This window comes from Mustela erminea, chromosome 17 (genome assembly GCF_009829155.1).
Source record: "Mustela erminea isolate mMusErm1 chromosome 17, mMusErm1.Pri, whole genome shotgun sequence".
NCBI lineage: Eukaryota > Metazoa > Chordata > Mammalia > Carnivora > Mustelidae > Mustela > Mustela erminea.
The window spans coordinates 12,584,253-12,610,893 of NC_045630.1; the positions used below are offsets into that span (position 1 = coordinate 12,584,253).

Below are 26,641 nucleotides of genomic sequence, written 5' to 3' on the forward strand. Positions count from 1 at the left end.
CCCTCTTATTCTCAAGGCTGGCAGCTACTGGCAAGGTGGACCAAGGGACTGATCTAAGGATCCACGGCAAGTGAGTCTTATAAATATAGAACTTAAACTGAGATCTCTGGGACCCTAGTCTGAGGATCTTGGTTTGGTTGTTTGGTTCTTCTGGGAACCATACATTATGTGAAAAGTGACTTAGTGTTTCCCGTTGCACATTATCTGCCACCTCGGTTAATCTGAGCTACAAAGGTCATATCACAAGATCTCTTAGGCTAAACGGGAATAGAACAGTACTTTAATTTCTAAATAGTTAATGTACTATCACTATCACTACTGAAGACCATCAGCAGCTTTAGAAAGTATTTTCATAATTTTCTATGTACATAGGTATTAAATATTTTAATAGGATTTATGATACTGGTTGTAGACAGAAATTCCATTTTGTATTGGTCAACATTATGTAAATTTTGTTATTATTTGACATACCCAAATCGGAAATGAGAGGAAGATAGCTAAAATGTGTGTTTAGTAGCGGACTAGCAGTAACTTTTATTGTGAATAAATAAAATGCCACCATTAAGAATTAACCTAACCCTGTGAAAAACGGCATTAGGAAGGATATAATAGCAACAATGCCAGCAAGCTCCTGTATCTGTTTACTATGTGCAAGGAGCATGTTAAATGCTTTCCATGTATCACCTCTGTATTAACTCACTTAATCCTCACGCCTTTCCTAATTTTAGGAATAAGGAAATGGAGGCATAGAGATATCAAGTCGCTTGCCCAAGGTCACAGAGTTAGAGCTTGGATTTGGATCCAGACAGTGTGGCTCCAGCAGCTGTGCTCTGAGCCACCAGGCTATATTGCAAAGCTGCTAAACACTGAGAAAAATTAGCCCCGTCTTCTGGAATCAATCAGCCAACCCCTTTTATTATCCGTATTTCTAAGTTCAGGGGACATGTTCACTTCACGATCAGTATGTCTTTCTTTCCTTCATCTTTCCCTGAGTACTTCTTTTTCTTTTCATTCATTACTGTAGTGTTGAAATTATAAATGTAATTTCCCTTTACCTCAAATAATTGCTTAGCAGCTGATACCAAGAATGCAGTAGACATTATACCAAACATAAAATCAGAGTTCCAATCCTGGATCTAATGACATACGCAATTAAAATAGCCTTTTTCTTTTTTTCCCCCTTCAGGAGTTATTTTCCTACTCTGAACTACTTGGATTTATTTTTATTAATAATTCCTTTCCAAGTTTGTGCCAGGAGCCATCCAGAACACCAAGTCAAAGAGTTTATAACTGTAGCTATCAAAAACGTCTTTTAAGAACATAAAATCTGGGAAGGTCTCAAAGAAAACTGGGGGAGAATTGGTGGTTTACAAGATTTGCTTCTTTTCTTGGGAATTCTGTCTTAAAACAGTATCAGAAACCTGAAATCGACATTATAAAATTTCATTCTGAAAACAGACACTGAATTTTTTAAAAAACAGACACCCCTCATTTAAGAGCTCTTTTTTTGGTCTTTTAGTCACCCAATAAAACTCTAGATTGGAGTCAAGAGATCCTGTCTAATTCAGTCATTTTACAAAGAAACTACTCTAGAGAGATAAAGTAACTTGCCTGGGGTCACGGAGTTAATTCATCAGAGTACAACCTGTGCTTTCTGGTCCAGTTTTTTCCATGCCTGGTGAGCAGGAAAGGGGTCCTGCATACCTCCTCCGCACCATGTTGGCAATTCCTCCTTGGGCCCATGTTTCCAGATGCTGTCACAGCTGTCCACATCGTGCACTGTGTACAACTGGGCTGCATTTAAAGGGATGTCATCCTCAGCGGATGCTGTGGACTTCCATGTTTTATGACCGTGTTCTGGCCAATGGCAGCAGAGGGTGTTTTGCTGGGACAAGAGCTCATGGAGCCCAGCAATCTCAGAGGAATCTGAGTTGCCAACCATTTCTCACCACTGGAGGCAACATGACAAGGAAAAAAGAAAAACTAATTCATTTTTTTTTCCTTTGAGCTAATGTTGACTTTAAAGAAAAAAAAAAAGGCAAAACAGAAGCAAAGAAAATGAGAGATTTATTTAAAAAGAAAGCCTCCAGGGAATGTGCCCTGCTTCATCCTAAGATCTGCTTATAGCCCAAACTGTCCGTATCATCATCGTGTGCAGCCCTGTGATCCCTGATGTTTTGAAAACCATGATCCCAAGCACTGAATGATCCAAATGAGAATGAACAGGTAAATTACATCTAGTATACCATGTTAAGATAAGAAAGTTTATTACTATTATATTTTAGAATGGTTTTCAACCAGTATTGAAATTGAAAAAAAGGGGTTTTCTGACTAACCAGAAAACTTCTATTCCCTGAGCATCCCAACTAATCGAGGTTGTGTTACAAAGAGGCTGTTCTTTCTAGACTATCAACTCTAGAATTACATAACTTGCCAAGAAGAAACCAAACCTATCAAAAGATCTGCTCTTCTAATTTAAAACATTAAGATAGTAAATGTGAGTTTTTTCACTCTTGGAAATAGTGTAAAAAGTCTAAAACCACATACATACTAGAAAAAACAAATGATTAATCTCCAATTTTTGCATGTAATTGTTAGCTGTTTTTGGGGGGTCAATAAAATACTAAATCAATAAATTAAGATTGCATTAGCATAGAAAAGACAGGTAAGTAGTTGAAATAATATAGCAGGATGTTTCAATTCGGCGAGACTGCATGCTCTCAAAATCCAGAAAATGGATTTCAGGGGACACAGTGAAGTCCATCCAGGGGAGAACTCGTTTTTTGTGGCCGCAGGTCAACTTTGTATTGACTGGTTAGAACTTCCCGACGCCTGGCTCAAAGTGAGAGGTCTGTGCCAGGTGGTGAGTTGATGTATTCTGATGCACAGGGAGTCAAATCTATTAACTCAGTGATCCCAACACACAACTTTTCTTGAACAAGAAAGATGAGGCTCAGCAACAGAAAAACAAAAATAAAACAATGAAAATGTCAAACAGATGATAAGGGACTTGGTTTAAGAAGGAACAAGGACAAAAAGTCTTGTTGGCTAGGAGCCCAGTTATTTCTCAAATTAAATTTCTAAAGAAAAATAAACCCTTTTCTTCCCCCCGCCCCCAGTATTACATTATAGAAAGCAATGAATAAACAAACTCCATATTCTAACTTTTATATCTGAATCCATATGAAAAATCAAATTGTTTTTGCCCATTTGATCGATTCCTAGAAAGCCAGGAGAGCATCCTTCATGTGGCTAAAACCGAGAGTAGGCATTTCGTTGTTGCTGCTGTTGTAATGGCTGCTGGGCTTGCTGCTGCTGTAGGCGAATTTGCTGGGAATAAGGGTCTTCCAAGGATTTTACAAATATGGTAGTTCTGGGACCTGTCTTCCACACAATACCATTGGCGTCTTTCACGGAAGATTCCACTGTAATGTTGTGTGTTCCAAGGATGGCAAAGTTCAACAGAAACTGAGTACTGAAGTAATCGTTATGAGGTTCAACCCTCTGCTCCATCTCATTGGTCATATTGTCGATGGGTATCTGGAATGAAAAAAATTGTTAAATGATAATAATAGCTAATATTCGCTCAGTGCTTACTGTGAGCCAAGCCCCGTACCAAGTGCTTACTTAATCCCTGCAAACAACCAAGAGGTTTAGGTACCATTTTTACCCTTGCCTTATAGATGAGGAAACTGAGGCAGAGAGGTTAGGTAATTTCTCCAAGGTCACACAGCTGATGAGAGGCGAGGATGGCATCTGAGCCCAGACAGGCTAACTCCAGAGTGGACACTCTTGAGTATTAAGCAATCCTGCCCCCTCACTATCACAGAGTAGAACGAGCCTCTCCCCCTCTTCCCCACCCCCATATGCCGCCCTTTCTTCCCTGTGAAGGAGCTCCGGACATGCCACCTCATAATATGCTGCACTGGCACATTATTTCAAGCTAAAGGCACTGGAGAAACAGCAGATGGAGGAATGACTCTGACCTCCCCATTTTTACCTCAAACAGGCCATAAAATCTGCCATGAGAAAGGTGCCGTTCTCGGTACCAAGAAGAGGAGAACATCCTCATCACTGGAAGCTGGCAGTCAACGCTGAAATGCACCCCACAAATAAACTCCCATGACGCCTACCTCCTCCAGGTGCCCCCAACCTCCACCCCTGCTCTTCCCCGCCTCGCTCCCAGTCACTTCCCTGGCTTACTGCCCCTCAACCCTTTCGTCTTCTGTCTTCACAAATTTACCCTTTCTTTGTCTGAAATTCACATAAGCTTTCTGCTCTGGTCACTTCTTTGGGTTTCCATTGTCCCAATGGAAATTGTCCCCTTCTTTGGGTTTCCATTGTCCCATGGGACAAGATTCCCATGTCCGTGTACCATTCGAAGAAATGTGTATACCTTTCTTATGTTCATCTGCCTCAAAGTCAGTTTAGTCTTAGGCCTGGGTGGAGACCCTAAGACAGTGGGAGAGAAAATTTTCCTTTCCTACACTTGCTTACTCCACCCCAATCTGTCTGTGAAGACAGATTCTGAGGAAACAGGGTGTAATCACCTGTTTCAGGGAGTTTAAAATCTAAGACACTGAAAAAGAACCCAACACTAGTTAAATACAAGTTAGAGTTCTTCCTCTTACCTAGCCTGATCTGACACTGCTTCAGTAACGCAATCTTTCCTACCTCCTTTCACACATTTCTAGAACTTGTGCTGTGCTTACCTAATAGTCAGTATCTTATTCAGACTGGAAGCACAATGTATCATAAAACACAAGTTCATGGGCCTGTTCACTTACTTAGCTAGACACCCATGTCTCTGGCCTTCAAGGAACAGAGTAGCACCTGCTGGTACACCCTGACCTGTACCCAAGGTGAAGCATGCCAAGAGACACACTGATTCTGGAACGCATATAAAGGTAACCTTAATGACTATTTGGCCGGATTGCTCTAGGTTATGTGTGTGTTTTTGTTGCACAATCAATGACATAAACATGCCCTAAAGCTCTGTGACTAAATGAGCATATCATGAGGTCAGTTTTCCAGAGAGACATTCACCTATAACGTTGATGAGATGAAGTCACTGACCAATTCCAGATCTTAGAATTATTTATAGGCCCTGTTTTGTTTGTACAACTTCTGTAGGGTTTTTATGTCCCTAAAGAATATGCCTACCAGCCAGGAACTTCCTTAAAAGGACCAGAGATAGGCCTAAGCAACCTGATCCCTGAATAGGTGATGATTTCAAGTGGAAAACTCACTGCAAATAACATGACGAACCTTGGACCGTATGATTTATTCTACTGGCTTCCTGACTTTACACAATGCCTCGAGAGGTAAGTTAATGAGCAAAAGACTGGCTTGAATGGTTTTTTCTTAACAGTAGAAATCACTGTATACAAGAAAAAAAGAGAATCACTGTTCTTGCAACCCTAAATGAGGAGACAGCTGCAGACACGGGTAGGTTAATTAGGTAAATTCTCACCACGACCTTCCATGACAATAAGGATCGCCCAAACACAACACTTGGACTCTACATACAGGAAGTGACTTTTTTCATCATTCATCACATCTTTGCTACATGGGGCTACTTAGGGCACCACAGTCTGTGTTACAGGCGTCGAAGAGAGCAAAAGAATGAAGCCTGAGCCTTATCAGTGCTGGCAAAGAAGGGAGAGAAAGTTACCAAAGAAAAAACCACACCTTCTCGTGGCTTTTTAGCCTGAAACCACCAAAACCACCAAAGAGAATAAAATGTTCTCTTTTTATATCTTTACTAATATTCCCTTCCTTATTATGGAGCTCAGTTCAAGTATGCCCACAGTAAACCTGGACATAAGCAATCTGGGCATATGAACAACTCTGTTCATACAACTGTGTACTTGTTCCCTTGCTATATTTTCTGTGAATAAACCACCAAAGAACTAGAAAGAGATGTCTAAAGGAAGGAGTGTTCTGCATTTGGAATACTGGTATGCCATAGTATTTAGCACCTTGGCCTTGGATAACAAAGCAAGCATGACTTATGGTTATCTACATTATGCTCTGTCAAAGCAGCAAATTCCTAGGGTTACACCTTTAAGGAAAGATTGTATTTTATCTGACCGTTGTCTGTCAATGCTGTGTACCTCTTTTCTTTAGAGAATGCTAATATCCACTTAAAATAGAGAGAAATAATTAGATGTGTGTTTTGGGGGGAGGGGAATTAGGGAGGCACTAATTCCCCACTCTTGATGTTTCCCCGCCATGTGGAGGGACTTTTCATGAGATGGACAACACTGGTCTCCAGGGGAGGAGGTGAATTCTACTGACTGCTAAGGTTTTGGGTAAGAACTGAGCATGGGGAGCTAAGACCTTCTCTTCCCCTTCTCTTGACATCAGGATGCTCCTCCCTGCCGTTGATTTTACAGGGGCAGGCTCTTATGTGCAGAGGCTGAGGCTGGGTGGGAAAATTCAATTCAGAGGTACAAGGCGAGGCGGTCCTGGTTGCCAGGCACCTGAGCTAGGTTTTCCCATCGCTCAACAGTAAGACTCATATTTTAATCTCTGTCTGCCTGGATGCTCTCTATCAACTGGTTCAAGCAGAGAAAAGAGAGGTATTATTTATCAGCCCCTCAAACCCCAATATGTGCTTTTAATTTATGTCCACATGTCTCCCCTTTGGAGGTTTAATTGCAATCTGCTTAACCATGAAAACGACTGGAAAACTTCCATGAATGAGCTGATAAAATTCACATCACAACTGTGCCTCTTTTCTAAATTACCTTGTAGTCTTGTCCGGATTTACTCTGTAGTGTGGAAGAAACATTCAGACAGACGGACTGAATTTTGCGGAACAGTCCTGGTTTAGATCCGTGTTGAACCACTCCCTCTACCTTTAGTGCCAGCTGCTGGTTATTCTGGACAGCGATGGGCTCTGCAGGGTTGCGGGGCGATGGTGACAGAGCCAGCTGGAAGACCAACATGAAGATCAATGCTCACAAGCAAGAGCAAGCTTTCTTCCAGCAAATGCTTGTGCTGATTTTTGTCTACAGGTTACAGCGTTACACAGCTAAGGATCTGACCACTGGGACAACCAAACAAATGCACCTTTCAGGTCAAGGGTTCCTTCTCCCTAATGTCTCTGCTAAATACCACTGTGTCTTCTACCCCAAACCCCAGTTCTGTGTGAGGGTAACAGAAAACAGTGAAGGCCCTAGTCTTCCCCATTTCTGCAGTGGGGCATTTCTTTGACAATGACCAATTCTAGCAGGAAAATCCGCTATGTAAATTTTCTTATCTAGCTGCTGTCTCTTTGGTCTTTCGTAATGTTAAAAAGGCTAAATTCAAGGGCAAGTGAATTTAAAATTCAAGAATTACATGTACGATCAAGTCAAAGTGGGATAAAAGTCAATTTGCACAAATGAACCAAATGACATTTTAACTTCTCATTAGTTTTTATTTAAGAACGTATTAAAAATCCCAAATACCTTTAAATTACAGAAAGCCCAAACTCTGCTGAATGAAAAGATGGAAGAGGTGGGTCTTTTTGACGATGCTGAACACTGCGTCAGTCAACCCCATGCACATCCTACCCGAAGACCTCTTATCTAAGAGAATCAATTTTCCTTATTACCCAGGTCATTCTGAAATGGAATACTCTGTTATTTACAACCAGAAGCATTCAAAAGGATATGCAAAAGTGCAATGAAGACATTTACCGACAGAGGGATAATCCAGGAAATCTCCTGGAGGCTAGTTTTCCACCTCTTCCAACAATTCCATTCTCTGAATCAAAAAGAGCTTTTGAATTTGGAGTGGCTCAAATATTTTCAAATACTAGCTCTTCTCATTGGCCAGCTCCTCAAAACGCAATACTCACAGACAAAAGCACTCTGGAGGTAGGACTGGTAACGTTTTGCCAGACCGAATTATTCTAAATAGAGTCTGAAGAGCCCAATCAGACGCGAACTCAGCTCAAGATCCTTGTAGAGGACTGTGAGGAAAACGTATCAGGATGCCTGCGTGGCTCAGTCTGTTAAGTCTCTGCTTTTGGCTCAGGTCCTGATCTCCAGGTCCTGGGATCCAGCCCTGGGCTCTCTGCTCAGCAGGGAGCCTGCTTCCCCCTCCCTCTCTCTGCCTACTTATGATCTCTGTCTGTCAAGTAAATAAAAATAAATAAATAAATAAATAATTAGAAAAATATATTTAAAAAAGAGAAAGAAAACCTCTCAAATTATTCTTGGAGACAAGGGGCAGAGCTGCAGGTAGCCAAATCCCTGTCTACCCCGCCCGCCGGGCACTGGCGGGTAAGGAAGGAAAGGGCTTACTTAACTCCCAAATCCCATTACCTTCATCAAACCACTTGATAAAGGTATAAAAAACTTTTAACTAAAGGGTGCCCGTTTTATCAAAACCAAAGGTAAGATCCTGAAGCTGAGCTATAGCCCATGTATTCCAGAAGGTAACTGGGTTTTTAATCTATATTAACCTCTGTATTTTGGTAGCGTTACCTTGATGCTGGTAGACTGCAGTTTCTGGAAAAAATATCTCTGAAACGAAAGAGGAACTTTCAGCAAGGAAATGATGGCATCGCAGAGGCATGCTGTATGCTGGGAGGGAAAAAAGAAACTAAGTCAAATGAAAATAAATTTCCAAATTTCATCAACAAATGGTACTTTCAGGAAGAAGTTTAAAAAGTACAAATGGTCTTTTGAAGAATATTGCAAAGGTACATACCCATCAGGAAACGGGTAGAACACCCCAATGTTTGCCAAATCATTCATGTCAAGGAGTACAACTGCAGATTTTTACTTTATTTTTATTTATTTATTATTTTTTATTTTAAAAAATATTTTATTTATTTATTTGAGAGAGAGACAGTGAGAGAGAGCATGAGCGAGGAGACGGTCAGAGGGAGAAGCAGACTCCCCATGGAGCTGGGAGCCCGATGCAGGACTCGATCCCGGGAATCCAGGATCATGACCTGAGCCGAAGGCAGTCGTCCAACCAACTGAGCCACCCAGGTGTCCCAATTTTTACTTTATTTTTAAGTACATTTAATAAAAAGTGAAATGTAGGAGAAAATCTTGCAAGCCAAATAATGCACATATTGTGCATTTCTGTAGCATTAGAGCTATTAGGTATAGTATTATATAATTAGCTTGGATACTATAATATAGGGTCACTTTCTTATGGTAAAGTAGGATCGAGAACATATAAGGAAGCCAGCACAGTACACTGATACCTGAGGCCTAACACCAAACCCCACAGGGAGCCTTGCTGCCTTGGCTTCCCTCCCATATCCAGAGGGTGGCTTCCCTGTCCTTGTGGCCACGGGTCCCCAGAGAATGAGCGATGGTGGAAACTTATTGGAATTCTGAGTAAGAACAACTATAGAGTTCAACTCCACAGAACTCTGAAATTTCAGTAAGAGGACCTTACTTCAAAAATCCATTTCACAAACTTAACTGAGTTTTGAAACTCCCAGAAAAGCTGGAGAATCATCACAATGAATCCTTTGAGGCTTAGTAAAGGGAGTTATACAACTAGCGTTTAAGAGTTCTAAGATATTACACCCATTTATCTATTTAAAACCACTTTATTGAGGTACGGCTGACATAGGTACATAAAATGTACCTCTTTACTATATCCAACTTGGTGAGTGGAGATGAGTATCACCCGTGACACCGTCAGAGATACTACAGAGGTCACCCAGGCCAATCCTCAATTTTGCTGATGACACAGGTCACCCAGACGGCAAGGGGACAAGCTGGAACTAGAACCTAGGTTGTCTCTTCGTTCAATGACTATTTGGTTCTATTTGGTTCTATTCCATCAACGATTCACCAGCTTAGCAGATGAAAAACTACAGCGCCGTCAGAACACATGTAACTCTGGGGGACCCAGAACTATTCCAGTTGGTCAACCCTCCCCTCCTCAGTCTACTTCCCCATCAGCAGCCCCAAAGCACCTCAGGGTGAGAACCGCTCTACCCTGCGGCCTGCCCTTCCAAGCTCCTGACGCCAAGCAGGGTGGCCCCCAGTTGCCTATGTTGTAAACCGTTTTGAACAGTTGGGCATGAAGGCTGCACGCACGAAGATCCCAGCCTTACTGGTTTCATGGTGCTGAACACTTTGTGTCCAATAGGTCCATAATAATGGCAGATCTGTTACTTGAGAAAACCACAACATCGATTCCAACACGCTGTGTCTCTTTCTTCAGGTCTAACTGCCGACTCAACATTATCCATCCTCCCGCAACAAGGGATCTGGGAAGCACTTGCAGGGACATCTTACGAGGGGTGGAAGTCTGATGCCCAGAGAGACACCTCTTTCAAGGATGGACTAAAGCGGACCACAAGTGACCTCAGGCTATTCCCTGGCAAAAAGGCACCACTCTCTCTTTCAAAAGAATGGATGCAGATTTTACAATTACAGGGACAGTGTGGACGGCCTCGGGCCGCAGGCACCTGGGGCACACCTCCACATCAGCAGCAGATGACCATACAGGAAGCGTCTGGAGACACGAAGTCCCATGCTATGGTTAGTAAACCAGCAGGAGGACTAGCAGACACCAGCACTCTCTTCTTTGTTGAATCTGGCACTTTCCAGCCTTTGTATTTTTTGATATTTAATCAATGTCTTGCACAGATGTGTATATCTCCTTCAAAGATTATCTTTACTCTGATCCTTAGCAACCAAATCTCAATGTCAAACTACCCCTGTTGATTCAGTTCAGCAAATAAGTATTGACCATCGTATGCAGAAAGCGGTATGTCCAGGAAAGTTCCTGTCCTGAAATCTGATCTAACTCTTCTGCAACACACCTTGTCAATTTCTTCTTACACACCTGACAAAAGGTGAGAGGACAGAGCGAGAAGTGCAGGAGCCAGAAGAAGCTGCGGGGGGGGGGGGGGGGGGGGGGGGATATCAGCATCTAGCAGAGCGGGACAACTCCCCAGGGTGAGAGTCCCGAGACCTGGTCTTATGGACTGAATGTCTGTATTCTCCCAACTCTTATTTTGAAGTCTTAGCTCCCAGCGTGTTGGTAATTAGAGGTGGGGCCCCATGATGGGATTACTGTCCTTAGAAGAAAAAAAGTGACCAGAGCTCCCTTTGTCTCCCTGGTCTGAGGGCACAGTGAGAAGGGGGAACGGGTGGGAGAGGGCAGAGGGTTCTCACCAGGACCAGACCGGCTGCCACCTTGATTCTGGGCTTTCCAGCCCCCACAACTAGGAGAAAGAAGTGTCTATTGTTCAAGCCATCCAGTCTAGAGGGATTTTCGTATAGGAGCCCGAGCTGACTTAAGACACGGGGGAATGCCCAGACAGGGAGGAGAAAATCTGGGTGAGTGTGCGTCAGTCTGTCCTGTGGTGGAAAAGACTGAAGAAGGAACAAGAGCTCCACACGCCCCAAGGCTGCAGAGATTCCGCAGGCCAAAGGGGAAGCAGTGCACCAAAGGACATCGGTGGCATCCCCTGGCAGAACTGATTCCCAGGTAGACAATGAGCCCCGTTCTTTGTTTCACGGCCTGTGGTTCTCAACCCCGTGGCAGGACAGCATCACCTGGGAGTCTTGAAACATACTAACGTCTGGGCCTCAACTGCAGGGATTCAGAGTTAACTGATCTGGAGTGCGGCCTGGGTACTGACGTATTTTTTTAAAAAGGTTCCAAAGTGATTCTAGTGTGTAGCCAGGGTTGACAACTATTGCAATTTCAGCTAAACTGTTAAAAAGGGGCGGGGGAGGGGAAGAAGTCTTCTCTGTGTTCTGCGGGAGGAGATCTGACCCATTCCTCTAAGTGTGCAGTGGCTGCAGAGGTGCCAAGCACCCCCATGGACGGCGACGCTGCGAGCCAGGTATGAGAGGAGCCCTGTTTGTTACAAAACCGGCATGGAAAAAACCAGCAGACAGGTGAACTGACTGAAGTCACAGGGTTAGAAAGTGCCCGAGTTGGATAAAAACCCACGTCTGTGTCATAAAAACTCAATGAAACAAACGTTACTTGCCATGTAAGAAACAGGGGTGCATTTCCGATCGAGTGAGTCCACTTCCTCCAAGACGCGATTGTACACAGACATCATTCTCCGCTCATATTCGCTGTCCGCATGCGCAGCTCCAGCAGACCCAGATTCCTGGAAACTGAGGTCACATCAGTAGCAATTAATCAACCAAAAGAGTCACCATCTTAATGTCTAAACATGTCAGACACTTTCTACATATTCTCATTTATTTGGTAAAATAACGACGTAGGCACTGCTGTTCCCATTTTACAGATGAGCCAACTGAGGCTTGAAGATGTTAAGTGACTTGCTTTCAGTCACGTAACTAGTAAGTATCAAGCCCAGAATTCACACCCAGACCTGACTTCAAATTATGTAAGGCTAATCACTTTGGTTGTTAGGTAGTAGAAAAATACTTAACCCTTGCCTCTGCCATGAGGTGAAGGAGACCCAAGACATTTGAAAAGGTAACCAGCAGCATAAAGCCCGTAGGCTAAGTGCCCCGTAACCAGTGAAGATATATAAATAAAAGATCAGGATGTGGGGGGAGGGGGGAATGCCATGGAAGAGATGGATCCTGAACAAACCACTGAGCAAGCAGGTCAGATAAGATGTGGAGAGAAGTGGGGTGGGCGCTCAGGGCTGTGGAGATGGCACGAATCCAGAACACAGACAGGGATGGTGCGGGAATGTTCAGGGGAAAGTGAGCACATAGAACACGCTGGGAAGTTTGACCTAGATTTCCTCCTTCTTCTTCTACTGCCTCACACCCCAAAAAGTATTTCTGAAAGTATTTCTAAGTGAGAAAAGAAAGCAAAGCTTTTGTGTTCTAACTAAACTTCCACGGGAATACTTGCAAACGCAATATAGGTAATTCAGCCACACCGGGCATCAGACTGTTCTTATTCTTCTCTTATTACCCTTTTAACACCTACTGTGTGTGTTAAAAAGCACCATGAAGGGACTGCCCCTAGGTACCTTATACAGGTTATTCCCTATAATTGTCACAAGCACTCCAGGAGACAGGCATCCTTAATTACCTGTAGTCCACGCACATGTGGCTCAGGGAGATGAAATTCTAGGCACATGTTTCTACAGCTACAGTGAATGCTAAAGAATTCATCATGTTCATAACTGCTTGGATCCAAAGCTTTGCTCCCTGCTCTGTACTGTACCTCAAGCTCCAATAAGACAAGACCTGAACCTCATTTATATGACTCTAAGAAAAACTCTACACACAAAGCATAAAGAAATTTAAGTCTTTTACATCTGCTACTAAGAGGGTCTAAATTCAGAATACACTGCCCTACCTATAAAGATTCATTTACTTAAAAAATACACTTCATTGAGATATAGGTTATAAAAGCTTAGGAACACACCTATCTGAAATAACCCCTTCTAGTCAATTCCCACTTCTGACCCAAGGCAAGCATAGGTGTGTTTTCTATCACTATAAATGGGATGTTTCCTGTTATTTCATATAAAAAGAATCCCAAAGCATGCAGTATTTTGTGTCTGGTTTCCTTCACAGCATGTTTTTGAGCGTCATTCACGTGTTTTGCATGTATCAATAGGTTGTTCATCTTTATTGCTGAGTAGTATTCCATCATATGGATGTAATGGATGTATGAGTTTATCCATTCACCTGTTGAGAGGGATCTGGATCTTTACAGTTTCTGTTATTACAAATTAAGCTGCAATGAAATTTTACATTACATTTCTATGTGGAAATGTGTACTTGTCATATGATAAATGCCAATAGTTTCCCAAAGTGGCTGAGCTGAATCATTTTGTATTCCCCAAATGGTAGGAAGTCAAGCTCCTCCACACCCTAATACTGGATACTGAAGGTCTTTTTAATTTTAGCCATTTTATTGGGTGTTCGGAGGTATCTCATTGTGATTTTAATTTGCATTTCTCATATGCCTAATGATGTTAAACATTGTTTGCTTATCGGACATTAGCAGATCTCCTTTTTTGAAACATCTGTACAAATCTGTCAATTTGTAAAAACTGCATTATCTTGGGTTGTGTGTTCTTAATATCCTGAATATAAGTCCTCTGATAGAATATATTTGATAATATTTTCTCCCCATCTGTGACCTGTCTTTTCATTTTCTTAATGGCATCTTCCAAACAGCAGAAATTTAAAAATTGAAGTTCAATTTAGCAAATTTTTATCTTCTGGTAACTGCTATTTGTATCCCAAGAAATCTCTACTGACCTCCAGGTTATGAAGACTTTCTCCAATGTAGTCTTCCAGAAAGTTTACAGTTTTATTTTTTATATTTTGGTCTATGATATATTCAGAATTAATTTTTCTGTATGGTGTGAGGCAAGGTCAAGACTTTCTGCCCCCCACCCCCATATAGATAAACTAGCTATCCTAGCATCACTCATTGAAAAAAATTATCCTTTCCCTATTGAATTATCTTGGTACCATGGTCAAAAATCAAATGTTTACATATGTGAGTGGTCTCTCCATATTTTGGGCTATTATTCTACAATCAAGCCAATACTGCATTGTCTTAATCACTATAGCTTTATAGTAAAACTTGAAATGTTTGTTAAGTCCTCCACTTCAGCTTTTCTCCTTTATTCTGCAATATGGTGAGTTACACTGTTTGATCTTCTATTGTTAACCTGGTATTCCTGGGATAAAACCTACTTGGTCTACTTCATCTTTTGTATATTCCTGGATTCAATTTCTACATGCTTTTTTAAAGATCTTTATACCTGTGTTCATGAAGAGCTATTGTTATTCCCTCATTATGGCTTTTAATAGCTACAGGATTTGGATTGGTACTCTTACTTGACTTCTGATATTGGTAATTCATGTTCCTTTACTGCTCAGACTAACTAGTATTATGAGTTTTATTGATCTTTTCAAAGAACCAGATTTGAATTTCACTGGTTTTCTCACTATTTATTTCTCATGCACTGATTATTGTTTATATTTTTGTTATTTCTTTCATTCAAATTATTTTGAGCTTAATTTGCTTTCTTTTTCTAGCTTCAGGTAAGGCAGAAATTTAGATCACTGATTTTAAACTTTTTCTGTTATAAAACAAAACAAAAACATCTAAAGCTATCAATTTCCCTCTAAGCTCTGCTTTAGCTGCATCCCACAAGTTTTGATAGGTGGTTTTCTCATTTTCATTCAGTTTAACATATTTTCTAATTTCCCTTCTGATTTCTTGACCAAATGGGTTATTCAGTAGTCTTATTTAATTCTAAATATGTGGGGATTTTCTAGAGATCATTTTTGTTAGTCCATTCTAATTTGTCAGATAACATATTCTATATGATTTCAATGCTTTAAAATTTGAGATTTGCTTTCTATCCTAGCATGTGGTTTATCTCATTAAATGTTCTAAATGCACTTGAAAAGAACACGTGTGCTGCTGTTGGTAAATACATGTCAATTAAATCAAAATAATTGGTGGTGTTGTTAAAATCTTCCGTATCTTAAGAAATTTTCTGACAAGCTGTCCTATCAATTGTTCAGAGGGAAATGTTGGGAACTTTGTAATCATGGATTTATTTCTCTTTCAGTTCTGCTTTGCTTTTCTTCTTCTTCAGTTTTTGCTTCATATATTTGGAAGATCTGTTACTTTGTACACAAATATTTAGAGTTATGTCTTCTTGACCCTTCTGGTGTTTCTTCTGAATGCTCTGTGTTTAAAAAGGTCTCTCCATTTGGCTAGTTGGAACTCGAACATTTCTCAGATATGTGTGGGCTCTGGGAGCTTATAGTATGTGTGAGCTTACATGTATGAGCTCTGTTCAGCTTACAGCTTCCTGGTAATTATTCTTTCCCTTGTAGTTTTTTGCCTGGCCTTGGGGAGTTGCACCTTACGTATGTGTACCTCAGCATTCAGCCGAAGATTCGTAGCCCGTGAAATTTCTGGAACTCTTTCCGGGGAAGCGTCTTCCTCTCTCCTGTATTCTGTCCTGCAAAATCTGGCTTCTTCTGGTTCCTTGAACCCTGATCCCTATCTCTTCAACTAAGCAAGACCGCCAGGTTCTGCTTTGGTTACTCCTCCCTGAGAGGCAGTCTAAAAAGTGCCTCCAGGGAGAGGAACATGAAGACTCCTGTAGGGTTTGTCTTACTTATTTCCCTCCTCTGAAGGATTACATTCCTGAGTTTCCTATTGCCCAACATCGGAAAAGAGTTAATGTATATGTTTTATCCAGGTTTTAGTTACTGTGTCACCAGTTGCAAATTGTTCCCTTACCTTTTAGGCAGTAACACAAAGATTAAGCACAAAGGAAGCATACAGAGCAAATAAAAAGCTACAGGAGAAAAATGCAATGGACAACTTCTTTTTGATAATTCTAAAAAGTTGGGATGAGGCAATCATATTCATAATTATAAACATTTGCCCTGTCCTAATCCGTATTTATTGTTACTGGCTTAGGCACGATGTTAGGTGCCAGAGATAAGAAAACAAGGTCTCTTCCCCTCAAAACGCTCCCAGGCTATGAAAAAGATGGACAGATTAGTGAAATACTAACGTTATGCCTCACTCTTGAGGTTTCTTAGCTGCTAGTATTTATTTGGAAAGTGCAGAATATAACATCAAGAACAGAAGTTTTAGAAGGAATCCGCCACACTCTGCGGTTGTACACTATTGAGGACGAAACCCAAAGAACATTCCTTCAAGGTGCAAGCTTTCCTCTCCAGTTTTTCCCTGCTATGAAGGGCAGAGGCTAAGGGAACAGGTTTGGAGGATGAGAGGGGAAGGAGAGGAGTGAAGAAAGGTGGCAGGAAGCACCGAGAGTGAGAGAGTAGCAAGTGTAAGCTGGCGGGGGAACTCCCTTCACCGCATCCCTGCTGACTATGCACCCAATCCGGTAAAAAGTCAGTCAAGAAAAACACTTATTTATACTTATTAAGCCAATCAATAGTACAATGACATCTGGGTGCTAAGAAGTAATTGCGTATGTCACAGTAGAAATGGTGTGATCCTTGAAGTATCAATTAACTGGCAAGGATTCTATAAAGTACATGGAGGTTTAAGAACATTTTGAAACTTAAAAGGAAGGGTTTTTTTGGTTTTGTTTTGTTTTTAAATAAGCACTGCAAGTCTGGAGAGAAAATGAACACTGATGAAAACAGGATAAAAGGAAAAATAAGCAAATATTATATTAAAATGGACTGGTTGAATGTGGACAAAGATAGCCAAGTGGCCTAGTCTGAGAGTAGGCAGAACTTTAAAACAGAAGCAAGGATCCTCCTATTGTCCTGAAAAGAAATTGTGAGTCAATGCTTTAGGGTAGAGAAATCTCTGGTTTGTTGATTATATTCTCTTTGAGAAAGCTGACCTTGGAACCACAGGCCTTACTAAATTGGAAATTATAGACAGTTGAAAATGCACATTCCAAAACAGAATTGTAATGGGAAAAAAAATGGATCATTCTTTAATAAAATATTTTGAATAATTAGTTAATGGGAAAGGAGAGCAGAATATTAATAAAGCAAAAGAAGAATATCTTTTTAAGAAATCAAAGAATAAAAAATTCAAGCTTAATTATTAACCCAATTTTTCACACCAAAATTTAGTTATAGTATAAAAGAACAAAATATTCAAATTCAAAGAATTTCTTCCCAGTTATTTTTTCCAAGTCAATGTTTTAAAAATAAGAGGCAGTGGGGCACCTGGGTGGCTCAGTCAGTTAAGTGTCCTACTCGTGATTTCAGCTCAGGTCTGGATCTCGGGAGTTCTGAGATTGAGCCCCGCCTCAGGGTCCACACTTGGTGGGGGAGTCTGTTTGAGACCCTTTCTCCCTTCTCTCTAAAATAAATAAAAAAGTCTTTTCAAAAAAAAAAAAAAGGCAGAGGTAAATAAGCCATGGAATCAGAAAAAACAAGTTTTGTCACTAGGTGTGTGACCTCAGGCAAATAGTAACGAAGTCCCTCTTCTCTGTTCTTCCATAAAACCTCTCCCAAAACACATACAATACTTCTTCTAAAACACATGTTGTGATGACTAGGTAATGTAACACTGGAAAATATACTTTAATGTAAACAATTATTAGAAATACCTTGCTGATTCTGGGTCCAAAATCAGGGCTTCTATTGCATGAGATATCAGTAAACAGCTCTGCTGCTGTCTGGGTTAGTGTTAAGGTTATACAAGAAAACAGAGAAATCCACGTAGATTTTATATTACCGGAATATCAAGTCAAAATGCAGACTATATTTTTAGTTATGGAAACCATATGTTATCAAATCAAGTAGTTTGAGACTTCATTATTTCTTTTTCCTTTTTAAGGGATATATGTTGTTTATAATAGTGATTTTTAAATTCTGCTCCAGGAAGAGTACTTCAGAGGCTGCCTAATGTGGGAAGGGGGAACCAAGCAGCAGGCTCCGTGATTCAATCACAGAAACTCTTCTCCTCTGCTCCGATGGAGGAGTTTCAGTGATGAAAGTTAAAAGCAACCACGATAAAAATGGTGTGTAGTTACCCCAGAGATTCTAAACGTGCCGGGTGTGCAGAAATGCATTTTGTAGAGGAAAGGGTCCATAGCATTCGCTAGGTTTTTACTTAGAGAACTAATGTGATTGATAGTAGGAGAACTACTGATTGATAGTTTCCACAACAAAACAATGTATCTCTTCTCTCCTTTTAAAAAGGATTTGAGGCTGCTAATAAAATATGAAGAACTCAAAGAGGAGGACTTAAGAAACCAGAGTGACGACTGCACCTAGAGATCACGAATGGAAGGTGACAGGAACCAGGGTATTCACCATGAAGAAGACAGAGGTAACAAAAGAGAGAATGGTTTTCTGGTGGGAAAATGTGTTGCCTTCTCCAGTGAAGATCAAACGAGCACAAAGTATGCAACACTGGTGGGACCTGGGTTTGGGAGGCTCGTCCTAGTGGTGGAGAAAGATGACCACGGAGTCACCCACTTTTTAAAAAAAGTCCGTTTGAAGTTAAAAAGTAAAATTAAACCACTCATACTAGATTTCAAAAGAGAAGTTATTAATTATAATAAATTTATAGGCTTATCTAAACATACATATTTTCAGTTAAGCATATCTAGAGCATTTACTCTACGTTTAAAAGAATACTTCCAGAGAATACTTCCAGAGAACGAGAAACACTGAAGCAGCTTAGGATACAGTTCCACATTCCTCAATGTTGCTGAATCAGCATCAAAAGACGCCTGATAGAGATCCCCATATCGAGAAGCAAGGCTCCGGAATTCTTCCATGGACTGTTTCATCTAAAAAGAGGGGAAAGATCAATTACAAGGAACATGCTATCATTATTATAGAATGATATAATGATATACCACAGAAACCAAACATAAAAAAAAAAAAACTATCCTCAAACAATCAAATCCAAAAAGTAGTTCAATGCTTCCCATTTCCATTCCATTCATACTTATAAACTTTGTTAAATAAAATTAAGATGGGAAATGAAATTCTAAAGGTTCACAAAATTATAGTAATAATACACATGACACACAGAAACAAAAAGCCCTGCTTTTTTTAGTTTCAATTAAAATGCTAAAACAATGAAAATAGTTATAAATATGTAGAATCCAGTGAGACATCATCAGTCATTTTGTCATTCTAATAAAACATCAAGGCTATTTTTGGCAATACAGATGAGTTAAGCATCTGATGGTTAATGTCCATTAGTCAAGCAGCTGATTTTGAAATTTCAGGATTTTTCATCTCACGGCTAACCTCAAAAACCTCTAAAGTGTAAATAAAAACTGCACAGAAAATCAAGTGAAGACACACCTGATTGGAGATGCGACCGCACCTCTGAAGGTCATTCCCTAAGGTCATGGCAATTGTTGTGGCAATTGCCGGTGGGGGGCTTGTCTTGAGGCTATTACAAGTACAGATAAGTTGAGAAAAGGCTTGTAGAAGGTCAATCCTGAGTTTTACAAATTCACACTGAAAACTTAAAGGATTCAGTGGTGTACTGGCAGCCTGGGGGGAAAAAAAAGATAAATATAAGACAAAAGTAAATAGAACAGCCAGATGGTACCATACAAAGTATTCGTCACCGTCTGTGAAAAAGAGCAGTAGCTCTAACACGGATGGATAAACACCTAATTATAAGAGAAACAACGAAGTATTAGAAAGAAAAACTTATTAGCATCAGCTGTGAAAGACTATGTCTCATCCATATTCAGGTTCCTTATGTCCTACACTCACGAAGACCCCAAGGCACCTGGGTTGGCTAGATTGTCACCAGTAAGAAATCATTTGAGGGACACTTCAAGGACATCATCAGTCTTCCAAAACCCCCTTCATCACCAGCTTCCTACCTTTCTAACCTGAAATTCTCATCACTGGAATCACTGACAGGATTTTTCAAAGCTGGGAGGGGGGAGGAAAGAAATCTAAGGAAGGGAGAAATACAGTGGTTGACAGTCACGTGTTGCCTCATGGCTGTAGTTTTCCACTTTGAGCCCAGATTAATTTTAAAAAGAATTTCTGAGCAGACACACACACGGAGAGGCTACCAAGGAAGAACAGCTTATAACGCACAAATAAGTTTCAGCGAGGAGGAGAGGCGCCAGGGCTGAGTCTGGGATAGCAAAGAGCAGCATCAGCTAGGCCGACGGGGCAAGGAATGTAAGTCAAGCTGGTGTGGCAGAGAGCTAGGACCACCTGTATCTACTGAGCAACTACTCCAGCAGAGATCCTAGCATGGTGCTTGCAACAAAAGGCGTACCAAAAATCTGCTGAACTAACATAAATGGAAATGGTGAAAACAATTTTCTTCTCCTGCAGGACGAGCTTAAAACATGCTGATGCCCTTTGCGCCTCAGATGCTACTTAACACTATTCTTTTAGCCGGAGAGCAAGGCCATTTGACTTTGGGTTTCCAGAAGCTGGTTATGGTATTACCATTTGGCCAAGTACCACATATTGACCTTATGGTAAGTTGTGTTATTTGGTAGCACCCATATTTTACTCTATATCCTTTATAAGAACATACACCTGCTCTAGTATCCTTCTCAAATTACAAAGCCCCCGATGATATTGATATATATATATCATATATATATATATATATGATATATATATATCATATATATATATATGCTACACATAAATACAGTTGTATGAGCTAGAGGTAATAATTGTATTCGAAATACTGAATTCTGTGATTTTCACACTTTCAGGATGCTTGTTCTAGTCATGAAACAGCACAGACCAGGAGATTAAAGAGAACACTTTAATTGCTTCTAATTGCTTTTAATTCCTTGGAGATTTAATTGCTCTTCTAAGAAGGTAGACTGCCCCTCTTCTGCCCTGTAAGCTGCTACTGGCTATTTTTACTTTATTGCTTGTCAGTGACTTTACAACGGTCAGGGATACAAGGAGGTGTATACAGGACTGTTGTATAAATACACTACAGACCATCTGACCAGACAAAAAACCCGGCCGTCTTGTCCTAACACACACTACAAAACTGAAAGAGAAGCAAGATGTAGTTATAATGAGGGAGATTTACTGCAACTCTGGATTTATTTTTGAGTATCTTATTGATGACGTAAGAGGGAAACTCTGAAAGTGACTGTGCGTCTTGATCGTGTAATACTGAAGGAAAGCAAGGCTAGAGAGAGTACACGTGTTCAAAAGAACATGGAGGAGATAGATTTGTCCTATCGAAGACTTTAAAATGTAATAATGTCTGTAGAAGAAAATGTCTAAGAAATAAAGTTTAGATTATGGCTGTTATGAATAATGCCAATGAGAAATAAAAAGGATATTATTTACTTTTCTTTGTATTGAAGCTAAAGTGTAAACACAGGTTGGAAATCTAAGGTTAGCAGGTAAAACAAAACCCGTATGTGATCAGAATCATCCTTGAAACTTTCTCAGGGAGGAATTATTTTCAATGAATTCAACACAGGCAGGTGAAGGAGCAACAAACTCAGAGCTCTCCCTAATGCGTGTTCTGGGTTATCAGCTAACTGAGAAGAACTACCCCTACTATTTGGTCTGCTATTTTGCTTCCCCATTATTTAAATAACTATTTTCCCCTTTCCTTCCATTTTTTTCTTGTTCGTTCTTTCTTTCTTTTCCTCTAAACATATAAAGTTAAATCCTTTTTTCCCCCCTCAAGATTTATTTATTATTATTTGAGGGAGAGAGTGTGAGCGTATGCATGCAAGTGGGGGGCAGGACCTGAGAGAGAGAGAGAATCTCAAGTAGACTGCCACTGAGAGCAGAGCCTGATGCAGGGCTTGATGCAGGGCTGGGTCTCATGACCTTGAGATCACCACCTGAGCTGACATCAAGAGATGGATGCTAAACTGACTGAGCCACCCAGGCGCCCCAAAGTTAAATCTTTGTTAGACATGCTTATGATGCTACTGCACGGAACTTCTGACTTGTAGTACATATCCATTTTTCTAAATGGAGCTACCTAAAGAAATCCACATGGCTAAAAAGAAATTTACCTGATGAGCTCAGCTAAAAAAAAGTGTGTGTGTGTGTGTGTGTTCGAGCACACACAGCGGGAAAGAACACACACCAACCAAGAGTAAACCATAATGTAAACCAATAACCATCATTCTACTTTTGTTACTATAAATCTGACTTCCTTAGATATCTCATAAAAGTAGAATCACATAGTATTTGCCTTCTTGCAACTGGCTTATTTTACTTAGTATAATCGCAGATTTTGACAGAATAAGCGAAGCAATCGTGGACTAGAACACTTTAAACCAGCCCTCCTACTAACAACAGCTGTGAAAACTGTTGACAATATTAAGAACATAAATTTGAAAGCACTGAAGAGCTTATTAAGGCAAAAAGGATTTCGAAGCCAAAAATCATGGTAAGATAGGAAATGCAAGGAGGTAAGACTGACATTTGGTGACATTTTCTCCCTTGAGATGTTTGCTAACTTGAAAGCTGCTCCTGAGAGTCTGAGAAGCTGAGCAGAAGTTTCAGCAGTCTCTTAAGATGAGGAGGGAGGCTGAGGAAGCACTTCAGACTTTTGGCTATAACCTCAAAGGGCTGCGTCCTAGGAGTCAGGAGAGCCCAAAAACACACTGGCCCTCCCAAGACTGAAGCCTTGCTTAAATCAGTTCAGTACTTGGTTGGATCTTAGCCCAACTGCCTGCCAAAGGCAAAAGAAGATACATAAGGTTCTGGATGATGTAATCACTATAATTTTCATCCACATTGTCCAAAACCAAATTAAAAAAATAACAAAGCACACAAGAAAGACAAAATTCTCCAAAGCAAGTGAGGGGGAAAAAAGTCAAAGATACAAACCACAGTAGATCCAGAAAACAGAACATAAGATACAAATTTTAAAATAACTAGGATTAATATGCTAAAAGAAATTAAATGACAGGACAGAGAATCCTGGCAGAGAACTGGAAAATAGAAAATAACCAAATGGAAATTCTGGAACTGAAAAACTCCCATAATAAGTGAAATTAAGAACTTAATGAATGGGTTTGACAGCAGATTAGACACAATGTAAGTTATTGAAGTGGGGAGTGTCTGGATGTCTCCATCAGTTAAGCGTCGACTCTCAGTTTTGGCTCAGGTCATGATCTCAAGAGTCTAGCCCCATGAGCCCCAAAACAGGCTCTGCGCTCAAAGTAGAGTTTGCTTGAGATTCTCTCTCTCCCTCTGCCCCAGCCCCCTTAAAATAAATAAGTAAATCTTTAAAAAAAGAAAAAAAAATTACTGAAGTGGAAATAGGTCAGAAGAAAAGAAAAAAAATTAGAGTTAAGAATAGAGAGATAAGGGCACCTGGGTGGCTTAGTGGGTTAAGCCTCTGCCTTTGGCTCAAGTCCTAGTCTCGGGGTCCTGCGATCGAGCCCTGCATCAGGTTCTCTGCTCAGCAGGGAGCCTGCTTCCCCCTATCTGCCTACCTTTGAGCTCTCTGTCAAATAAAAAAAAAAATCTTAAAAAAAAAAAAAAAGAATAGAGAGATAAAAAGATGGTAGAGGCAGAAAAGAATGTAAGAGATAAAAGAGACATGGTACAGAGAGTTATCATCCCAGTATTTGGAGTCCCAAATGAGCAAGAAAGGGACAGAAGCAATAGCTAGAGACAACGACCGTATGTTTCAAAACTGATCAAAGTTATCAAGCCACAGATTCAAGAAGCACTATGAACCCCAAAAGGCATTCATAATGCTAAGAGTATAAGCTGGAAACTGCCAAATGGGCAGTTTTTGGCAGTATTTATGGGCAACTTTTGGCAGTATTTATCAAAGTATTTATCAAAGCTGAACCCAAGTGTATGTCATGACACAGCACTACCATCCAGAAGAAATGAGCACTTATACCAAAAGATGTGCGTTAAGAGAGTTCACAAATTACTCTGAATAGTCCCAACCTGGAAATAACCCAAATGTTCCCCAGTGATGAAAACGGATAAACAGATTGCTTGAACAGTCAGTCATCAAGAGTATCACAGAGCAATGAAAATGAATGAACTACCGCAACAGTCAACAAGGACCACAAAATGAATGACTCACACAAACAGAAAGTTGAGCAAAACAAGCTAGAATCACAAGAATACTGCATGATTCCCTAACTAATGATAAACAACAGGGCAAGACTAATCTATAGTTTTAGATATCGAAATAGTGCTTACATCTGGGGAGAAGGTGAAGGGAGCATGTACTCGGGAAAAATTTCTTAAAAAACGGAAACCATAAGGAAGACAGACCAATAAGACCACTATGTCTTAGACTACTAAGAATGGCTATTCATCAAAAGATAGAAAATGGTGGGGGGGAAGCTACAAAATTAGATGGTATTTGCAACTCATATAACCTACAAAAATTAGTATCCAGAACACATTTAAGGAACTCATATAAATCATCAAGACAGGGGCGCCTGGGTGGCTCATTGGTTAAAGCCTCTGCCTTCCGCTCAGGTCTTGATCCCAGGGACCTGGGATTGAATCCCGCACTGGGCTCTCTGCTCCGCAGGGAGCCTGTTTCTCTTCCTCTCTCTGCCTGCCTCTCTGCCTACTTGTGATCTCTGTCAAATAAATGAATAAAATAAAAATTTAAATCAATAAGACAAACAATCTGCTAGGAAAATGAAAAAACTTCAGTTAACAGAAAAAAGCCAAAATACAAACGGCCAAAATGAAAAAAAAAATGTTTAACTATTTCAAGAAAATGAAAAAGCAACTACTGAATAGGAGAAAATATTTTTAAGTCCTTTATCTGATAAGGGGCTACTATCCAAAAACTGTAAAGAACTCCTACTAACTCAACAACAACAACAAAACAAACAGCAATCTGATTATAAAATTAGCGCTAGATCTGACTAGAGATTTTTCCCAAGACATAAAGATAGCTAACAGGTACATGAAAAGATGCTCAAGATCAATAATCATCAGGGAAATGCAAATCACAGCCCTATCCTGTTAGAAAGGCCATCATCAAAAAGACAAGAACAAGTAAGTGTTGTCGAGAATGTGGAGCAAAGGGAACTCCGGCGCACTGCTGGCGGGGTACACATTGATGCAGCCCCTGAGGAGTATGGAGGTTCCTCAGAAAACTGAAAACAGAACTACCTCATGATCCAATGATCCAGCAATTCCGCATCTGGGTATTTATCTGAAGAATAAAAACCATTCTCTGAAAGACATACACATCCCCAGGTTCGCTGCAGCATTATTCACAATAGGTACGGAAACAACCTAAGTGTTGATCAACGATGAATGGAGAGAGACAATGTGGTATGTATATGCAATGAAGTATTATTCAGCCATAAAACAGTGAAACTTTGCCTTCTGCAACAACACAGATGGACTTGAGGACATTATGGCAAGTTCAGACAAAGACAAAATCCATGTGATCTCACTTATATGTGGAATAAAAACCCAAAAAAACTCCAAGCTCATAGATAGAGAGCAGATCTGAGGTGGCCAGAAGCGGTGGGGTAGGGGGAAAGGGGAGAGGGGAGATGGTGGGTGGGTGAAATGGGTGCAGGGGGTCAAAACTAAAAACTTCCAGCTATAAAATAAACAGATCATGGGGATGTGGTATATAGTATATGAATATAGTTAATCCTGTAGTAAATGTTTGAAAGGCGCCAAGAGAGTGGATCTTAAAAGTCCTCAGCATAAAAATCTTTTCTAACTATGTATGGTGGCAGATATTAACTAGACTTATTGTAGTGATCAATTTACAATATATACAAATACTGGATCACAGTGCTGTATACCTGAAACCAGTATGTTTTATGTCAATTATATCTAATAAATAAATAAACTGTTTAATTGAATTAGTAATTTGAGAAATGTCAATCAGAATGTCTATAACACAGCAAGTGAGGGGGTAAATGGGGAGTGGCAGGAACTCTTATCTACTGCTGGGAGGAGTATAAATTTGTAAACCACTGTAGAAAGCCGCCTGGTATTAGCTAGTCAACTGGGGTGGATGTAACCTTGCCATTCCACTCCCAGGTAGTATACAGAGCAGTGTCTCTTAGCAGACACAGGAGTGTCCTGGGCATTTCAGGAGATGAAGCATCTTTAGCCACTAACCCAAATTAGACAACTTCTCCAATGAGACATCCAACATTAAAGCCAATAGCAGTCCCCCTTACCCTGTGACAAAGAGAGACACCCCGACACACTTCTAAATTGGAGCAAGGGACAGATAAACAGCTTTGATTGAGGTCTACTGCCCT

General features: G+C 40.4%; 1 protein-coding gene across 2 annotated transcripts in view; it reads right to left on the reverse strand.

Moving 5' to 3' along the window:
- Positions 1–2,046: 2,046 nt before the first annotated feature.
- The window catches only part of INTS7 (integrator complex subunit 7), a 92,286-nt gene continuing 67,691 nt past the window's right edge, over positions 2,047–26,641 (reverse strand). For both annotated transcript variants that reach the window (XM_032319138.1, XM_032319139.1), the window contains 7 exons: positions 19,737–19,931; positions 19,107–19,210; positions 18,020–18,088; positions 11,978–12,110; positions 8,481–8,579; positions 6,753–6,938; positions 2,047–3,540 (listed from right to left, as the gene is read on the reverse strand). In XM_032319138.1, coding sequence (XP_032175029.1) covers positions 3,253–3,540; positions 6,753–6,938; positions 8,481–8,579; positions 11,978–12,110; positions 18,020–18,088; positions 19,107–19,210; positions 19,737–19,931 — 1,074 coding nt within the window. In that variant the 3' untranslated portion in view covers positions 2,047–3,252. The remainder of the gene's footprint in view (positions 3,541–6,752; positions 6,939–8,480; positions 8,580–11,977; positions 12,111–18,019; positions 18,089–19,106; positions 19,211–19,736; positions 19,932–26,641) is intronic.